At 42.4% G+C, this 17,082-nt stretch overlaps 1 protein-coding gene across 1 annotated transcript in view; it reads left to right on the top strand.

Moving 5' to 3' along the window:
* pnpla6 (patatin-like phospholipase domain containing 6) overlaps positions 1-17,082 on the top strand; it is a 62,970-nt gene that overhangs the window by 22,204 nt on the left and 23,684 nt on the right. Inside the window, exons 20-30 of the mRNA XM_088342899.1 lie at positions 1,401-1,514; positions 3,713-3,788; positions 3,854-4,003; positions 5,075-5,138; positions 7,287-7,455; positions 7,523-7,705; positions 7,940-8,058; positions 9,548-9,704; positions 10,569-10,685; positions 12,005-12,074; positions 15,674-15,790. Of these exons, the coding sequence (XP_088199025.1) occupies positions 1,401-1,514; positions 3,713-3,788; positions 3,854-4,003; positions 5,075-5,138; positions 7,287-7,455; positions 7,523-7,705; positions 7,940-8,058; positions 9,548-9,704; positions 10,569-10,685; positions 12,005-12,074; positions 15,674-15,790 (1,336 nt within the window). The remainder of the gene's footprint in view (positions 1-1,400; positions 1,515-3,712; positions 3,789-3,853; positions 4,004-5,074; positions 5,139-7,286; positions 7,456-7,522; positions 7,706-7,939; positions 8,059-9,547; positions 9,705-10,568; positions 10,686-12,004; positions 12,075-15,673; positions 15,791-17,082) is intronic.

The raw sequence follows: 17,082 nt of genomic DNA, 5'->3' as shown, positions 1-17,082 counted from the left end.
CATTTTGTTGCTCGACATGAATGAAGTTTATAATAAAATGAAGTAGCTTGGACGTTCACTGTAGAAGGAAAAAATACATGCAAATAGAATTTAGTAGAATAATAAATTTGATTATTTTCTGCATTCAATGATTGTTGGTAATATACTGATTCAAGGGATAAGCGCGAACCTGTCTTTTTTTTTAATTTTCTTAACTTCTTTATACAACATCGTAATATAATGCATCAAAGCAAGTGAGCCGTTTGAGAGCCGGCTCTCTTGAATGAGTTGAGCTGAAAAAGCCAGTTCTCTAAAAAGAGATGGAGTTCCTTTCACTACACAACTACCACGGAATGATGCATGATGGGAAATCCCCAAGGGGCAGACGCACGCGCACAGTAGCATCAAAGCGCTGGCTTGCTTTGCAATAAAAAAAAAACGATACAGAGATAGAGGCTACCGCGGCAAACTCGTTTGACTTGATTAGTTTGGCGTTTGGTGATAGTCGCTGTATACCGGATGGTCCCCATCATTGACAAATTTGCCTTTTTCCGTACAGATTTTCTTTTACGTCGTACATGTCTTAAAATGCACAATAAATGTACTTTGTACGGCAAAAAAGGACAGTTGACAGGTATGGGGGAGGGTGCTCTGTGTCGGGTGGGTGTGACTGTCGGTGTGCGTGACTGTGATAGGCTGGTGAATGCCTCTGGCAAAAAGCGTGCAAATGCTTCCTTACGCTAGCTTTTAGCAGCTCGTTACTCTGAAAAGCAATTCAGCGATGAAATCGGACTCTGAGGAAAGTCAGAAGAGCGGAAAGAAATGCCAACGACCCGTCTGTCGGGAAATCGACCGAAGTGGCATCGAATGGAAGAGCATAGCTTGGTTGCCGGTCCGACCTAGCGCGCAGCTAGGCAGCCGCTCTCTAAATTGCTTTCTCACACCAAGAAGAGAAGCCCTCCAAGTTTGTTTGACTTTTGTCTAATGACCTGAAAACCTTTTAATTGCCGTGGTCAATCATGGACAATTTATTACATCCACTACACAGCATCATCTCAAGACAGAAGAGCAGCTTCAGCGACAGAATGCTGTCACAGTCTTGTTACCCTATTTTTACTACATTGTGTATTCTTCCTAACACTATTTAAAGTATTCTCTATCTTTTATTTTTTAACACAAGGATACTGCTGAAAGTGAATTTCGCTACGGGGATGAATAAAGTATCTAATCTATCTATCTAGACATCTATCTAGATATCTATCTAGACATCATCTCATTGCAATTGTGTTATTTGTAGATCTATAGTTATTTTGTTCCAGTGGTAAAGGTGTGCCGCTACTTCCCGGATTTATACTATCTGCAGGGGCTTCTGGTCCCCATTCCTACTCGCCTAAAATGTGAGTTTTCTTCTCTGGCGACAGGTGGAGGCTTTGACCAGGCAGCCCCGAGCCACCACCGTTCACGCCGTAAGAGATACCGAACTGGTCAAGCTCCCCGAAGGAACGCTGAACAACATCAAGAGAAGATATCCTCAGGTAAAACACCCAAAATCCATTTGGATTTACAGTAATCCCTCGTTGATCGCAGCGCTTAGGTTCCAAAAAGAAACCCCCATAGGCCAAATCCACGCAGTCGAAAGTTAAAAAAAGAAAAAAAAAAAAAGAAAAAGAATTTTCCAAGCTCAAATGGTAAATGGTCTGCATTTCTAAAGCGCTTTTCAAGTGACTGAAGACCTCCCAAAGCGCTTTACAATGTGCTTCACACTTACCCTTTCACACACAAACACTCACACCAATAGGTAGTCAGCCATGCAAGGCGCGAAAACATTAAAATACCTAAATAGAATATAGTAATTATGACTCATGTGTAATATGCGTGGATGATTAAACATCATAAATCAATATTCATGTAAAGGAAAAATGCTATTTTATTTACCTTTGTTGCAACATGGTTTGAGTTGGTTGAGTGGTGTATCAGGTGGATGCAAATGTTAAGGAGATGGCGAGGGCAGAGTGTAAATGTAAAATATGTCAAAGCAAGAGATATGAAGAAGACACGAGGATCACTACCCTATGGCCAAAACCAATTGGCACTATTATTAAAAATAAAGAGGGGATTAAAGCAAAGAAATCTTCTAGTGGCATGACATCAAGCGTTTGTTTAAAAATTCAACATACTATATAAACGTTTATTGACGTGTTCCTATTTTACAAATAACAGTCGTACTCTTAAATGATAAACAAGGAGACTGCGATGATAAATGATTGAAAGTAGGGTTAAATGGACTGAGTCGACCACAAAAAGCATTTCACTAGAAAATCGCAATGACCCAGCCCAGACACCTCAAACCACACACCTTTAATAATAATAATAATAATAATAATAATAATTTCCTTGTATTGTCATTCTGTGTAACAATGTACACAGAACGAAATGTCGATTGCACCTGACCCGTTGTAGCGAGCCGATGCAGCCGCAGCCAACAGAGGGCGCCGCCGACCACTTTTTAAGTCTTAGGAATGACTCGGCCGGGGCGCGAACCACCGACCTCCCAGTCTCAAAGCGGGCGCCTTACCATCTAGGCTACTGAGCTGGTTAATTATGAGAGCAGACTCTTTCATTCAAAAATTACAATTTTTTGATTTTAAAAAGGGACATTGGATCATTTCTCACGGCACACTAGTGTCCTACTTAAGCTCAGTCCTTTCACTCGCCTGTTGTCAGTCTGTCAGAGAACTGTTTTCGCAAGGCAAGCAATTTTGACTCTGACTCCCGTTTGTCCCGTTTTTCACCTGTTTTCCACCCCGACCACGTTTTTATCTCTCGTCCTGGCTAACAACCCATTTTTTTTTTACCCCTGACCATGTTCTAAACTCCCGTCCTGGCTAACGACCTGTTTTTTGACCCGACCACGTTTTAAACTCCCGTCCTGGCTAATGACTCGTTTTTTTTACCTTGACCATGTTTTGATTTCCTGTCCCGGCTATCGACTTCTTTTTTGACCCCGACCACGTTTTGATCTCCCATCCCAGCTAACGACTCGTTTTTTCCGTCTTCTACACTATGATCTCCCTTTCCGGAAGATCCACTTCCGCATTCGGAACACTTTCCGATTCTGTGAGCGGCTCGCTTCCCGCGTCCAGCCAGCACCAGATCGCGGGCGCTGCCTTTCCTCTATATCTCAATAAACTTGTAATTAACGTTACGCATCTGGGTCCTACTTCTGTTGTGGTCGTGACAATCACTGCCTTAAACAGATACAATTCTGCATTTATTCTTTATTTTGTTCAGTATTTTCTACGATATTTGATCATTCATTTAAGTGATATTTCGTCTTTGAATCACCATTTTTCGTGTACGCGATGATGTTGCATTTATTGCGTAGAAATGCGGGATTGAAATCGACCTCTTTTACATGTTGTGGGAGAGCCATTTTAAAGTTGGCTGATGGCTAAAAAGATACACCAGGCATTTTGACTTTTTTACAACTGCCAGTTGGAGAGGAGGAAACTTAGGTCCATCTCCTTGGACGCGCTCCTAACTCTGGGGGGCCCTTCCCCCACCAAACTGCATTTATTTAAGCAGAACAAAGAAAGAGAAAGAAAGAAATACCAATATTTGAAACAGAAAGGTGATACCATCTGGTTTAGAGATACACCCTTTTTGTGGAACTCGTTTAAGCCCACTTGACATCATCCGTTCTGAATCCGATATATTTTTCTCCCCCCGCCAGGTGGTGACGAGGTTGATCCACTTACTGGGCCAAAAAATCCTGGGGAACCTCCAGCAGGGCCGAGGTCCCTTCTCGGGTGCGGATCACGGCGCCACCTAGCGCTCGACCGGACCTCATTTCCCCCTCTTTGCCCTTTCGCAGGCTCGGCCCTGAGTCTGCCCGGCGTGGGCGCGGGGGCCGACGTGACCAACCCGGCCAGCAACCTTTCCACCGTGGCCGTTTTGCCCGTCTGCGACGAGGTGCCCGTCAACGCCTTCAACCTGGAGCTTAGCCACGCCCTCAGCGCCATCGGTAAATGACTTTTTTTTTTCTCCGCCCGATTTTTTTAGAAATGTCATGCGTATATTATGAGATAGATAGATAGATGTCTAGAAAGATAGATGGATCGATGTCTAGATGTCTAGATAGAGATAGATGTCTAGATAGATATCTAGATGTCTAGATACATGTCTAAATAAATGTAAAGACAGATAGATAGATAGATGTCTAGATAGATAGATGTCTAGATAGATTGATGTCTAAATAGATTGATGTCTAGATTGATGCCTAGATAGATGTCTGGATAGATGGATAGAGGTCTAGATAAATGAATAGATAGACGTCTAGATAGATTGATAGATGTCTAGATAGATAGTTAGATAGTGTCTAGATGGATAGATGTCTAGATAGATGTCTAGAAAGATGGATAGAGGTCTAGATAGATGAATAGATAGACGTCTAGATAGATAGATAGATGTCTAGATAGATAGTGTCTAGATGGATGTCTAGATAGATATCTAGATAGTGTCTAGATGGATGGATGTTTATATAGATAAAGGTCTAGATAGATAGATGGATAAAGGTAAAGATAGATAGAGGTCTAGATGGATAGATAGATAGTAGTCTAGATGGATGGATGTCTAGATAGATAGAGGTCTCGATGGATAGATGGGTGTCTAGATAGATGGATAGATGGGTGTCTATATACATAGATAGGTAGATGTCTAGATAGATAAATAGGTAGATAGATGGCTAGATAAATAATCATGTAAATAAAACAATAAAAATTGTGTTTAATACTTTAATACTTTCTGTGTAGCACTATTTAGTTACTCTATATAACACGCTACAGTGGGCATTTGCACGTCACACTGGGTATTTGTATATTGTATTCTTTTGGCTTTATTATTGTACTGTTCTCAGCTCAGGGATGCTGCTGGAAATGGGAATTTCCCAAAGGGGATGAATAAAGTATCTATCTATCTATCTATCTATCTTTACGCAAACAATGTACTCTACATTGTAATGCATGCCTATTTGAATCCTATATTACTGGATTCCACTTTGAATATTTCTACCTTGTTTTGTTTCTACTCTATCAAGGGCCGACGTTGCTGTTGACCAGTGACATCATCAGAGAGCGACTCGGAGCGTCTGCATTGGACAGGTTTTCACAATCCTATCCCATAAAGTGACGGTAGACCCCCAGGATACGGCGTGCCCTCTTTACAGCCTTTTCCCCGCTGTACCACTTAAACAACAAATGAACATGATAACCATCGAAAGTTATTGCAGATATTTAGCATAGGTTTTGATCTCCTGATGTACAATACTATTAATTAGCAATCTCCACCTCAGAACTGATACAGTTGCATCCTGGGGTTTTACCGTATGACGAAGAATTGATCATGTACTGCATTGCTCATCAAATACTGTCTTTTCTGTGCGCCCTCCCCCCAAAGATAGTCTCTGCGCATCGAATTAAAGCTACTGCTGCAATAGTATCAGAAATGACGTTTTTAGGGGTCATCATAGACAAGAAATGAAGCCGGAAAACACACATCAGACACATACAAACGAAAGTATCTAAAAGCATTTCAATCATGAATAAAGCCAAATTCATTTTAAACTATAATGCATTGTATTTATGATATTGTTCTCTAGTTCTGCCATACTTTACATATTGTGCAGAAGTCTTACGAAAGTTGACTCCAGACCCTTTTTATCCTCCAAAAATGTGCAATGAGAGCCATACACAGGGTAGGTTATCGAGATCATGCTCCTATTTTATTCCTGCAGTGTAAATGATTACAATTTAGATGATTTAGTCCCATTTTTCACTGCACAACTGCTATTTAAGGTCAACAAAAACATAGTGCCAGAAAACATCCATAAATGATTCATTCGGAAAGAGGGAAATTATAACTTAAGGGGCTGTCGTCAATTCCTCATCCCAAAGGTGAGAACCACCAGGAAAAGTATGTGGGTGTCTGTGTGCGGAGTCAAATTTTGGAACGGATTGCAAGACTATTCACGTGTTCAAATTTAGATACAAAAAAATATTACTGGCGGAAAACAGAGATTAAGAAAATGGGCTACGAGAGATTTGGAATAGTGCGTCTAGAATTATGGTTAACTTTGTTGTTATTGTTGCTACTGTTATTTCACAACTGTTATTATTGCTATTGTTGTTATTAGCATTGCAGTATTTCATCGGGAAGATGAACATATTATGTAACATTATTTTGTTGTTGAGTTAATGTTCTTGTTCGGTTTCTATTTTAATGTTTGACTTAAGTTTTCATTTATTCACTGTAGGACTAAAGGTCGCATCAGAAATACCTTTAAAATTGTTTTTTCAAAGAAGATCAATTAACATTGTAACATCCGGTTTCAGCATTTAAAACAATTTAAATCATTTATAAATGGTGACTATGGTTACTCCTCACTCTGAAGTATCCCCGTTTTAGTAACAAACACTAAACATGTGAACCACAAGAGGGCACTCTAAAGACCACTCGATATGTTCCAAAAACGGGTCGAAGACGGGAAACAGACAGGAGCAAAAAACAGGGGGGAGTCAGGGTCAAGTAAAAGGCTTGCCTAGTGTAAACTGAAGTTTGCAGACGGACTGACAACAGGGGACAGACAGGAGTGGGATTAAATAGGGAGAGAGAGCCAATCGGAGTCCGGGGCACAGGTGAAGCATCTCGGTAATCGTGACAGGACTCTACTCACTAAAAAAGTGAAAGTGCTCCTTATAATTTGGAAAATGTGGGGGATGCAATCGGAACTGCTCAGTTTCAATTGAATAATACTGTCAGGACCAGAACGGAGACGGGACCCACACACGTAACGTTACCGCAAGTTTTATTGAAGGAAGAGAAAGCGTTGCGCTCACGATCCGACGATTGCCGGACACGGAAAGCAGGTCGCTCTGAACGCTGAAGTGGGACTTCCGTGGCGAGCCATGGCGGTGTCGGGAAGGAAAAAATGGGTCAGTAGTCGGGATCGGAAACAAGTCGTAAGGCAGGAGAGGAGAGTAGACGTGGTCAGGATCAAAAACTGGGCAGAAATTGGGGGACAGACGGGAGCAAAAAACGAACAGGTGGGAGTCAGGTTCGAAAAAAGGCTTGCCTAGTGTTAACTGAGGTTCACAGACGGACAGACCAAAGGGGACAGACAGGACTGGGTTTAAATGGGGAGTTAGCGCCAAAGAATTTTTTTTTTATCAGGGACTATTCAGCAGCCTATCCAAGTGTTCTTCAGCCTCATTTTTTGGCAATCTAGCGAGATCCTTTTTGGTGTCCTCCAGCATCCACGAGTACCGTCTCTCGGGCTGGCTGGCCCAGCAGGAGGACCTCCACCGCATCGTCCTGTACCAGACGGACAACTGCATGACGCCCTGGACCCAGCGCTGCATCCGGCAGGCCGACTGCATCCTCATCGTGGGCCTGGGGGAGCAGGAACCCACCGTCGGAGAGGTCGGAACCCACAACCGGTCCTCCGTCCGTATACTCGCGTATCCCAACGGGTTTTCCTGTGGCCCAGCTGGAGCAGATGCTGGAGAACACGGCGGTCCGGGCCTTGAAGCAGCTGATCCTCCTCCATCGCGAAGACGGTCCGGGTCCTTCCAGGACCGTGGAGTGGCTCAACATGCGAAGCTGGTGCTCGGGACATCTTCACCTCAAGTGTCCTCGCAGGGTCTTCTCTAGGCGAGGACCCACTAAACTGGTACGCCCCCCCCCCCAGAAAATGGCAGAAAATGTGGATTTTTTTTTAACTTGTTTAAGAAAATAGATAGATTTATTCATCCTTGTAGGGAAATTCACACTCCCGGCAATATCCTTTTGTTTTTTATTAACAGATAAACAGGATGGCCTCAGGGTGCTGTGTTGTAGTTTAGCAACAGCGGAGAGGATATCTTCAAGCGATATTAAAAAGAGCCACTTTTTTATTTCTTTTCAGAGAGAAGTCTATGAAAAAGTCTTTGAGAAAACGGCCGACCGACACAGCGATTTCTCGCGGCTGGCTCGGGAGCTGACGGGCAACAGCATCGCCCTGGTGCTGGGTGGGGGCGGAGCTCGGTGAGTGAGTGAATGAGTGAGTGAGTGAGTGAGTGAGTGAGTGAGTGAGTGAGTGAGTGAGTGAGTGAGTGAGTGAGAGAGAGCATTAGAGAGAGTTGAGAGAGAGAGAGAGAGAGAGAGAGAAAGCATTTCAGAGAAGATGTGAGAGAGAGAGCATGTGAGAGAAGAGGTGAGAGAGAGAGCATGTGAGAGAAGATGTGAGAAAAGAGGTGAGAAAGAAAGGGGGAAAGCGTATGAAAGGTGAGGAAGGGAAAAGGAGATAATGTCTGAGAGATAATGTAAATGAATAGGAGCATGTGTGAGAGAGAATGTATATGAATAGGAGCATGTGTAACAGTGTGTGTGATAGAAAGAGGGAGAGAGCGAATGAGTAAGTGCATTAGGGAGAGGTCTGAGAGAGAGCATTAGAGAGAGGTGAGAGAGAGAGAGCATGTGAGAGAAGATGTGAGAAAAGAGGTGAGAAAGAAAGGGGGAAAGCGTATGAAAGGTGAGGAAGGGAAAAGGAGATAATGTCTGAGAGATAATGTAAATGAATAGGAGCATGTGTGAGAGAGAATGTATATGAATAGGAGCATGTGTAACAGTGTGTGTGATAGAAAGAGGGAGAGAGCGAATGAGTAAGTGCATTAGGGAGAGGTCTGAGAGAGAGCATTAGAGAGAGGTGAGAGAGAGAGAGCATTTGAGAGAAGAGGTGAAAGATAGAGAGAGCATGTGAGAGAAGAGGTGAGAGAGAGAGCATGTGAGAGAAGAGGTGAGAGAGAGAGCGTGTGAGGGAAGAGGTGAGAGAGAAAGGGAGAGTGTGTGAGAGGTGAGGAAGAAAAAGGGAGAGAACGTGTGAGAGAGAATGTATATGAATAGAGCATGTGAGAGAAAGGGGGAGAGAGCAAATGAGTGAGTGAGTGAGTGCACTAGAGAGAGGTCTGAGAGAGAGCATACAAGAGAAGAGGTGAGAGAGAGCGCATATGAGAGACGAGGTGTGAGAGAGAAAGGGAGAGAGCGTGTGAGAGGTGAGGAAGAAAAGGGAGAAAACGTGTGAGAGACCATGTATATGAATAGGAGCATATGTGAGAAAGTGTGTGAGATAGAAGGTGCATAACAGTGTTAATGAGAAACGGGGAGAGCATGTTTGACTAAATAAGTGTGTGTTTGTGTGAGAGATGGAGGGCATGAGAGTGTGAGTAAGAGAAAGAGGGAGAGAGTGTGTGCCAGTGAGAGCATATGTGTGTGCGTTACTGAGAATGAGCGAGAGAGTTTGAGAGAGCATGCATGTGTAAGAATGAGTGAGCATTAGATAGTGTGCATGTGAGAGACAACCTGAGTGAGTGAAACGATGTGTGTTTGTGAGTGAGTGAGAGAGTGTGAGAGCAAGCATGAGAGACAGAGTGAGCGTGTAAAAGAGAGAGAGAGAAAGCGTGTGAGTCAGAGTGATGTGTGAGAGGCGCAGTGACCACGGCGACGTCACCACCGTCCGGTTTTCCGTCTACTATAGAGGCTGCTCCCACGTGGGCGTGATTAAAGCCATGGAGGAGGCGGGCATCCCCATCGACATCGTGGGCGGGACCTCCATCGGCTCCTTCATCGGGGCCCTCTACGCCGAAGAGAGGAGCGCCGTCAGGACCAAGCAGAGGGCCCGGGAGTGGGCCAAGGTGCGCTCCCGATCCGACAATCGCATTGACGCATCGTTTGGCTGGAAAGGAGAAAAATGGCACCTTAAAAAGACCAACATTTTCGTGTCGATGCAAATTTCCCAATCGTCCTTTGAAGCTTGGGAGAAGGGTGATAGGTCATCGCCCTCCGGTCAGAATGGGGCACGACACACACATTCTAACCCCCCCCCCCCCCACCCCCCAGGCGAGGTGATAAGTCATTGTTATCTGCACGGACTGAAACCAAAGAAAACATTCCAAAGCACAGGCGTTTTACGACATCCTTCTAAAAAGTTGCACTCAAGCCTGAGGTTAAACTTAGGACAAGTATTTTGAGTATAAGTAAAATAAAACAGTGTATAAAATAGTATATAACTTCATTATTTTCTCAAGCTTTATTTAAATTAGTCAAAAATCATATATGTACTGAATAAACATACAGAATGTCTTTTTTCTTAATTGAAAAAGCAATTTCAACCAGAAAAAAAAAAAATCTCCGATACTTTTTGCAGTAAATAAAAACGAACAGAAAATTGTTTCAAAAACATTTGAGACAAACGTTCTGTTCGTTATTTATGGAGTGCTTTTTTGCAGTGTATTTCCAGAAAATGTTTTATTTCGAGAAAAAAATGTTTAAAAACTTGAAAAAAACAATGATCTGTCAATTTATTTTTGCAGCACACAAAGAAAAACACAGATTTAATTTTTTTTTTTTTGCTCGGAAAAAGTGTCTCAAAACTAGAAAAAAACGGCATCTATTTGTTGTTGTTGTTGTTGTTGATTTTCTTTCCCCAAAAAACAAAATTGCTTGCATTTTGCCAGCATCCTCACTTTGGTTGTTTGCTTTTTATATTTGCTTTTCAGGCTATGAATTCGGTCTTCAAAACGGTCTTGGACCTGACCTACCCCATCACCTCCATGTTCTCCGGCTCTGCCTTCAACACGAGCATATACAAAGTTTTCCAGGACAAGCAAGCCGAGGTAATATATATTCACATATAGAGACCCCTCCCTACTTCCCACTTAAGTTGTCCACTGTCATTAAAAAAAAATCCAAAACTCACGCTGATCGGCCAGACCCTCTTGATTTAAGATCTCTTGACGCCGATTGGCCAATTCACATTGTAGCGTCTTTCATACTGTATAGTGACCGGACACCTGCTCTGCGTCCCTCTACATCTCGCTGAGAAGAGTTTGTCTTGGGCCTTCGTCATGCCACCAAAGCCGATGCATGTTTTTCCTTTCTCTTTCTTTCTCATGCTCCCCCTCACTCTTAGTCAATAAAGGCACCCCCAAAGGGAAAAAAACATTAACTAATTTCAAACTGTTTTATGTATCTTATACCTAATATACACACACAGGCCCTGGGACTGGCTGGCAACCAGTTCAGGGTGTCCAGCACTCCCATTACTTCACTGAGGATAAGTGGTCCAGATAATGGATGGATGGATGGATGGATATATACACAGTGTGTCACAAAAGTCAGTACACCCCTCACATTTCTTCAGAGATTTTATTATAATGTTGAATAGAGCAACACAGAAAAAAACATCGCTATGACACAATAAAAAGATGTCGGGAAATCTTTTATCGCAGTGGAAATTGATTTAAACTATTTAAAAAAAAAAAAGCACAGCCTTTGATAACTAGACCCCTTTGCAACAAAAGAGAGTACACCCTAAAGTGAAAGTTCCTGAAGTGTATGGTCCGAGTACTTTCAGGCTGACCTCCACCTCTTCAATCCCCGCAGCAATGCTGACAGCACTCCTGCCCCTATCTTTCTTAGATAGCATTCGGAGGTGACGCTGTGAACGTTCTCTCCGCTTCATTAGATATCTAACACAAGCTTTGTTGTGATTGCAGCCTAACGTTTTAAAACGCTGGAGGATTTTGGCCACTGTACTGCAGCTTAACTTTAAGATGTTGAAAATCATCTTGCTGCCTTATGTAGTGCCACTATTCATTCTTCTAAGGTCCCCAGAGGATTCCTTGCCATGGTGTGCCATTTTGGGAATTTCAGTGAGCTGTACTACAAGTTGAACTCACCTGCTCCCTGAATATATATCAGACCTAGTAAGAGTAAGAAATCACATGGTATTTTGGAGGGAAGATGCAGTGCTTTGTTTAAGTACAACCCAAAGACACTACACCCTTATATGTCCACTTTTGTTACCAGAGGTTTAGTTATTGATGGCTATATTTTTTTGACATACTGTGTGTGTGTGCGTGTGTGTATTAAAAAAATATATATGTATATATATTTCTATTGATCATGGAGCGTGATTGCTTTGTTCCTCCAGGATCTTTGGCTGCCGTACTTCAACGTCACCACAGATATCACCGCCTCCGCCATGCGAGTCCACCAAGACGGTAAGCGACAGAAATCTCTCCTTCTTTAGGATTTTAGGCCATTCAAACTCATTTGTTTCTTAAAAAAAAAAAAAAAAACTCTCAGCAACAGCATGCAAAACCTAAAGTGACAGTGTGTGATTATTACACACAGATGTATCCAGGAAAACAGGCTCAGTAATTTATACCGGATGTTATTCTACAACTTAAAGCACCAGCGTGTCGTATTTGACCACTAGATGGCACTGTTGTTGAATGCAAAGGAAAAGCAACGCCGCAGCAAGACGGCAGGCAAACACGGAGGCACTTTAGGATTCCACTATGTCAAATAAATATGATTTTTTTTTAAAAATAAAAATAAACATTGGTATATTTCTTGTATTTTTGGCAAGTATTCAAATCTTTTTTTTGTTCTTTAACTGAATAAATCAAAGATTGCAAAAGAGTACTTCAATTACGGAGGAGCTAGCAAATAAAACTAATACAAACCATAGTCTGCAGCTATGTGGCTGAAGAAGGAAACCATAGAAAATAAAAGTGACCAGCTTTGGAAGCTACAATAGAAACTTGCGGCTAACAATAGCCATTATTAGATTCAATAGCATTGTATTTAAATAAATGAAGTACTTTTACCTCACTTGGGGTTGAAAGCGTTTAACTTTTATTGTGAAGGTGCCAAATTTTCTATGCCTGCTTTCTTTTGGTATCCCTTCGATTTGTTTAATAATAAGTAGTACACTGCAAAAACAAATTCTCAGTTCCTTTGCAGATAGTTCTTAAGTATCATTTTTCTTGATATTTTTTCTTGGCTTTCTAGCAAAATAAAAAACGTTGTGATTCAAATAAACATATTTGTCTCATCCAGGCTTGACTAATTTAGCCTTTTTCGAAGTACGCTGGAGATCAAAGTGAGAGAACAGCATTTGAAAAATTGGACATTTTGAAATAATACCAAATCCCTTGCTCAACGGTTTAAGGCCATTTTGTTGTCACTTTCACAAAATGAATAAGGCATTTCAACAAAAGATCTCTATTTCCCCACTTAACGGCGCTAATCTAGCTGTCAAGAGCAGATCGGAAACAGAACCCACTGGCGTGACGTTTACCACAAGTTTTATTGAAAGAGAGGGGAAGAGCTGCGTCCACGATCCGGTGTTCGCTGGGCGCGGGAAGCAAGTCGCTCTCGTACTCGGATTGATCCGAACACAGAAGAGGATCTTCCGTAGCGAGCGGTGGCGGTGTCAGGGGCGGAAAACTGGTCGGTAGCCGGGACCGGTCGGGGTCAGAAACGAGTCGTAAGCTAGAACGGGAGAGTAGACGTAGTCGGGATCAAAAACAGGTCGTGAGTCGGGACGGGAAAGCGGACGTGGTCGGGATCAAAACAGGTCGTAGCGGGAGACAAACAGGAGCAAAAAACAGGACAGGCTCGTGCCATCCTTTGGCAGCAGATGTGCTGAAGTCATTCACGGCCGAGTTCTGCACACTTACCTTATTTTGGAAGGACCGTCGTTGGGCATCGCCCCAAAAATACGCAGAGAGGAGATATGACAAAAAGGGAAATGCGCTTTATTGCATTCGGGACATGTTCCAAGTTCCAGACGTTCAACATTGGCTTTTATAGTGTTCTCAATTAAAGTGAAGCTATCCCGGCAACAACGTCATCCCACGACCTTCACCAGATGCCTACATACTTATCATTAGTTATTATCCACATTCCACAACACTATTGCTTCAGAACTGTTTTTTCATGCCAAAGTCATTGTCGGTCTCTCATTTTGATCAGCGTTTTTGTGAAATGACTTTCGTCATGTTGTGAAAAAAGTGTTGGCGTGTCAAGATATTGACTCAATGAAATGACATTTAACCGTGGATTAGCAAAGAGGGCATTATTTTATAAGTTTTGGATCTCCAGTGTATGTGATCCTATTGTGTGTCGAGAAAATCTCTAAAATGATCTAAAATCTGTTAGAATTTCTTTTTTTTTGCAGCGCGTCAGTAAATAAATCAAAAGTATACCGATCGTTCAAAAAACAGTTAAGAATAAATATCTGAATGCACAAATTGCAAAACCGCTGTTTGTATTTTGCAGGATGACACAACTCCTGTTCTGTTTTCATTCACGAGAAAATGAGATGTTTTGATTCGACGTCGTCGCTAACAATGGCTAATATTCTAATATTCCATGCGTCGTCCCTCTTTACTTTAAGCATGCTGGATCTAAATGAAAAATGTGTTCCCGTCACGAGCGGCCGTCTTGTTCCAAAATGGCGACGCCCGGGCGAACTAACCTTCGGATTCGCCTAAACGCTTTTGACTCCGCCTCCCTTGTCCATGTAGGATCCAGAACACTCCATCCTTCTCTCTAAAATCACTTTTCCCATTTCCTGCTTTCTGTCATTCGCATAGTTTATCTTGTGCTATGTAGCTTTCATTTCGATACTATCACCAGTCATGTTTTCTCTTGACCTTTTAAATGTCCTCCATCTTTTTGGTTTTTTAGCAATATGTTTCATCTTACAGTACTCTCAAACTTCCTCACTCACACTAGCTTGTGCTCTAACCATGCTAATATTAATGCCATTACGAGTTTGATGACTTTTCATCGTGTGGTTATTTTTTCTTTGTTTTCTTTTCATGCAGTAGACCACTGGATGTGACATGAATCTTCTAATGAGCTCCAAACCTCCAATACCCTGATATAATAACATTAAAATAACCAAACTATATATAGTAAGTGGTAGTAATGTGTAATATAAGTGTATAGGATTAGGTAACTGTACATGTGACAGAAAAGGGACATTTTGATTTACATAAGGTGTGACTCTACTCAAGCTGGTGCAGTGGTGTTACTGGGTGGATGCAGAGGGGGGAGGTGGCAGATTAATACAATTTAGAATGACCAAGGAGTCTCCTTAGAATATTTTCTCGCCTGATTCGCCTGCTTATTTTTAATAATATTCCTGGTCGTCGTGGAATAATGTAGTCAGAGCTTATCGACATAATGAGGACACATTTGTTTGGACAGGAAATTCCAGGCTTGTTTCTCCCGAGTTAAATGTCAGCGAGTGTTATTAATAGTAATTTATATTAATTGGTCTGGAACAGCTTGCAAGCTGACAGGAATTTGACTGGGTCCAACAATTTTCTCGGAAATTGCGTAATTTTGGAGAATCGAAAGAGGTCGAAAACATTCTGACAAAAACATTGTCAATTCCTGGAAGCATGCACTTTGAGAAAAACAAGCGCGTCATGTGATATTTCTGACGTGATGTGTCTGCTCCGGAGGGTAGAAGAAAGCTGATTTACATAAGGTGTGACTCTACTCTAGCTGGTGCAGTGGTGGTACTGGGTGGATGCAGAGGGGGGAGGTGGCAGATTAATACAATTTAGAATGACCAAGGAGTCTCCTTAGAATATTTTCTCGCCTGATTCGCCTGCTTATTTTTAACAATAGTCCCGATCGTCCATTGCAACTTAGCAAATGTACAAAAAAAAAAAAAACTAAGGTAAGGTGTATCCGGTGGTCTACTGTATATCATAAGCTAAGGTAAGCGGTCCGAGTGGCATTCTCCTTTCCTCCTTTTGAGTCTCGGCCATATGTCATGTGCATTTCCCGACAGGTTGCGTGTGGCGCTACGTTAGAGCTAGCGCGTCCTACACTCCCTATTTGCCTCCCCTCTGCGATCCCAAGGACGGACACTTGCTAGTGGACGGTTGCTATGTCAACAACGTCCCAGGTAGAGCGCCAAAGGATCTCGGGTTATCGTCCCCCTCGCCGTCCCGCTCCCTCACTAACCCGACCCCGGGGAGCCCGTGGTTTGGAAGGAAAGATTGTTCCCGTCGAACTAGACGAGTGCAACGAGTACCCAACAAGCTAGCTGGGCTAGTTTCACTTGGTCATATGAAAATCGTAGCGCCAAAGGATCTTTTGTCTACTCATCGGAAATCAGTTCATATATTTTCATTCATTTTCTATACTTTTTGTAGACATGTTTGATCCAGTCACAGTGTTTTTAGTGCAAGGCTTTCCCCTCCATTTGCTTCTTTACTTTAGCAATGCTGGAGACTGAGACTGTCCTATTCCAAATATCATAAGGGGAAGGGGAAAGCATATAAGCTTCCTTTTGGTTGGGAGCGTCACGACACTTTTCCCTTATATTTTGTTCCTAAATCTAGCAACACTGGAGACGGAGACTGTCCCATTCCTCCACAAAGGGGGAGGGGAAAGGGTAAGGGATCCGAGCTTCGTTTGGGTCATAAATGCCCTACTGTCAGCACAGTGAGAGGTATTTGTGAGGTTCAATCCCAGGATTCTCTTTTCCCCTACATTTTGTTCCTAAATGAAGCAACACAGGAGACAGAGACTGTACCATTCCTCCAGGGTGAGGGGAAAGGGTAAGGGATACAAGCTTGGTTTGGGTTATAAATGCCTTAGTGTCAGCAAAGTGAGAGGGATTTGTGAGGTTCAATCCCGGGACTCTCCATTTCCCTACATTTTGTTCCTTAATCTAGCACCACTGGAGACTGAGACTGTCCCATTCCTCCAGGGGGAGGGGAAAGGGTAAGGGATACAGGCTTCGTTTGGGTTATAAATGCCCTATTCCAGCACAGTGAGAGGTATTTGTGAGGTTCAATGCCATCATTCCTCTTTATTTGCTTCTTCCTCTACAAAGTATAGGCGCGAGAGGAAGGGATAGAAGGTTCCGTTTGAAGGAAAAGCACAGAGGTGAGAGGTGCTCGTGAGGCTCAAGCAATGCGGGAGACTATCCCAATTCTCCGCAAGGGGAAGGGTTACAAGTTTCCTTTGACAAAAATATCTTCTCCCTAGCCATGTCGTCAAAAATAGCGTAAAAAGCTTTTTCCAACTAACAATGGGAGAAATCAATTTTAAGTATGACTTGTTTTCTTTCTTTGTTTCAGTTATTTCATCAACGTTTTTGACGGATGAATTCAATTGAATGTCGGATTGAAAAAAACATATTTTTAAGTTATTAAGTATATTTATTTTGCTACAAAAAACAGTACTGAT

Source organism: Urocampus carinirostris, chromosome 8 (assembly GCF_059441175.1).
Source record: "Urocampus carinirostris isolate Australia breed hairy pipefish chromosome 8, RoL_Ucar_1.0, whole genome shotgun sequence".
NCBI lineage: Eukaryota > Metazoa > Chordata > Actinopteri > Syngnathiformes > Syngnathidae > Urocampus > Urocampus carinirostris.
Note: the sequence above shows the minus strand (reverse complement) of the source record. Positions and strands in the feature narration are given on the sequence as shown.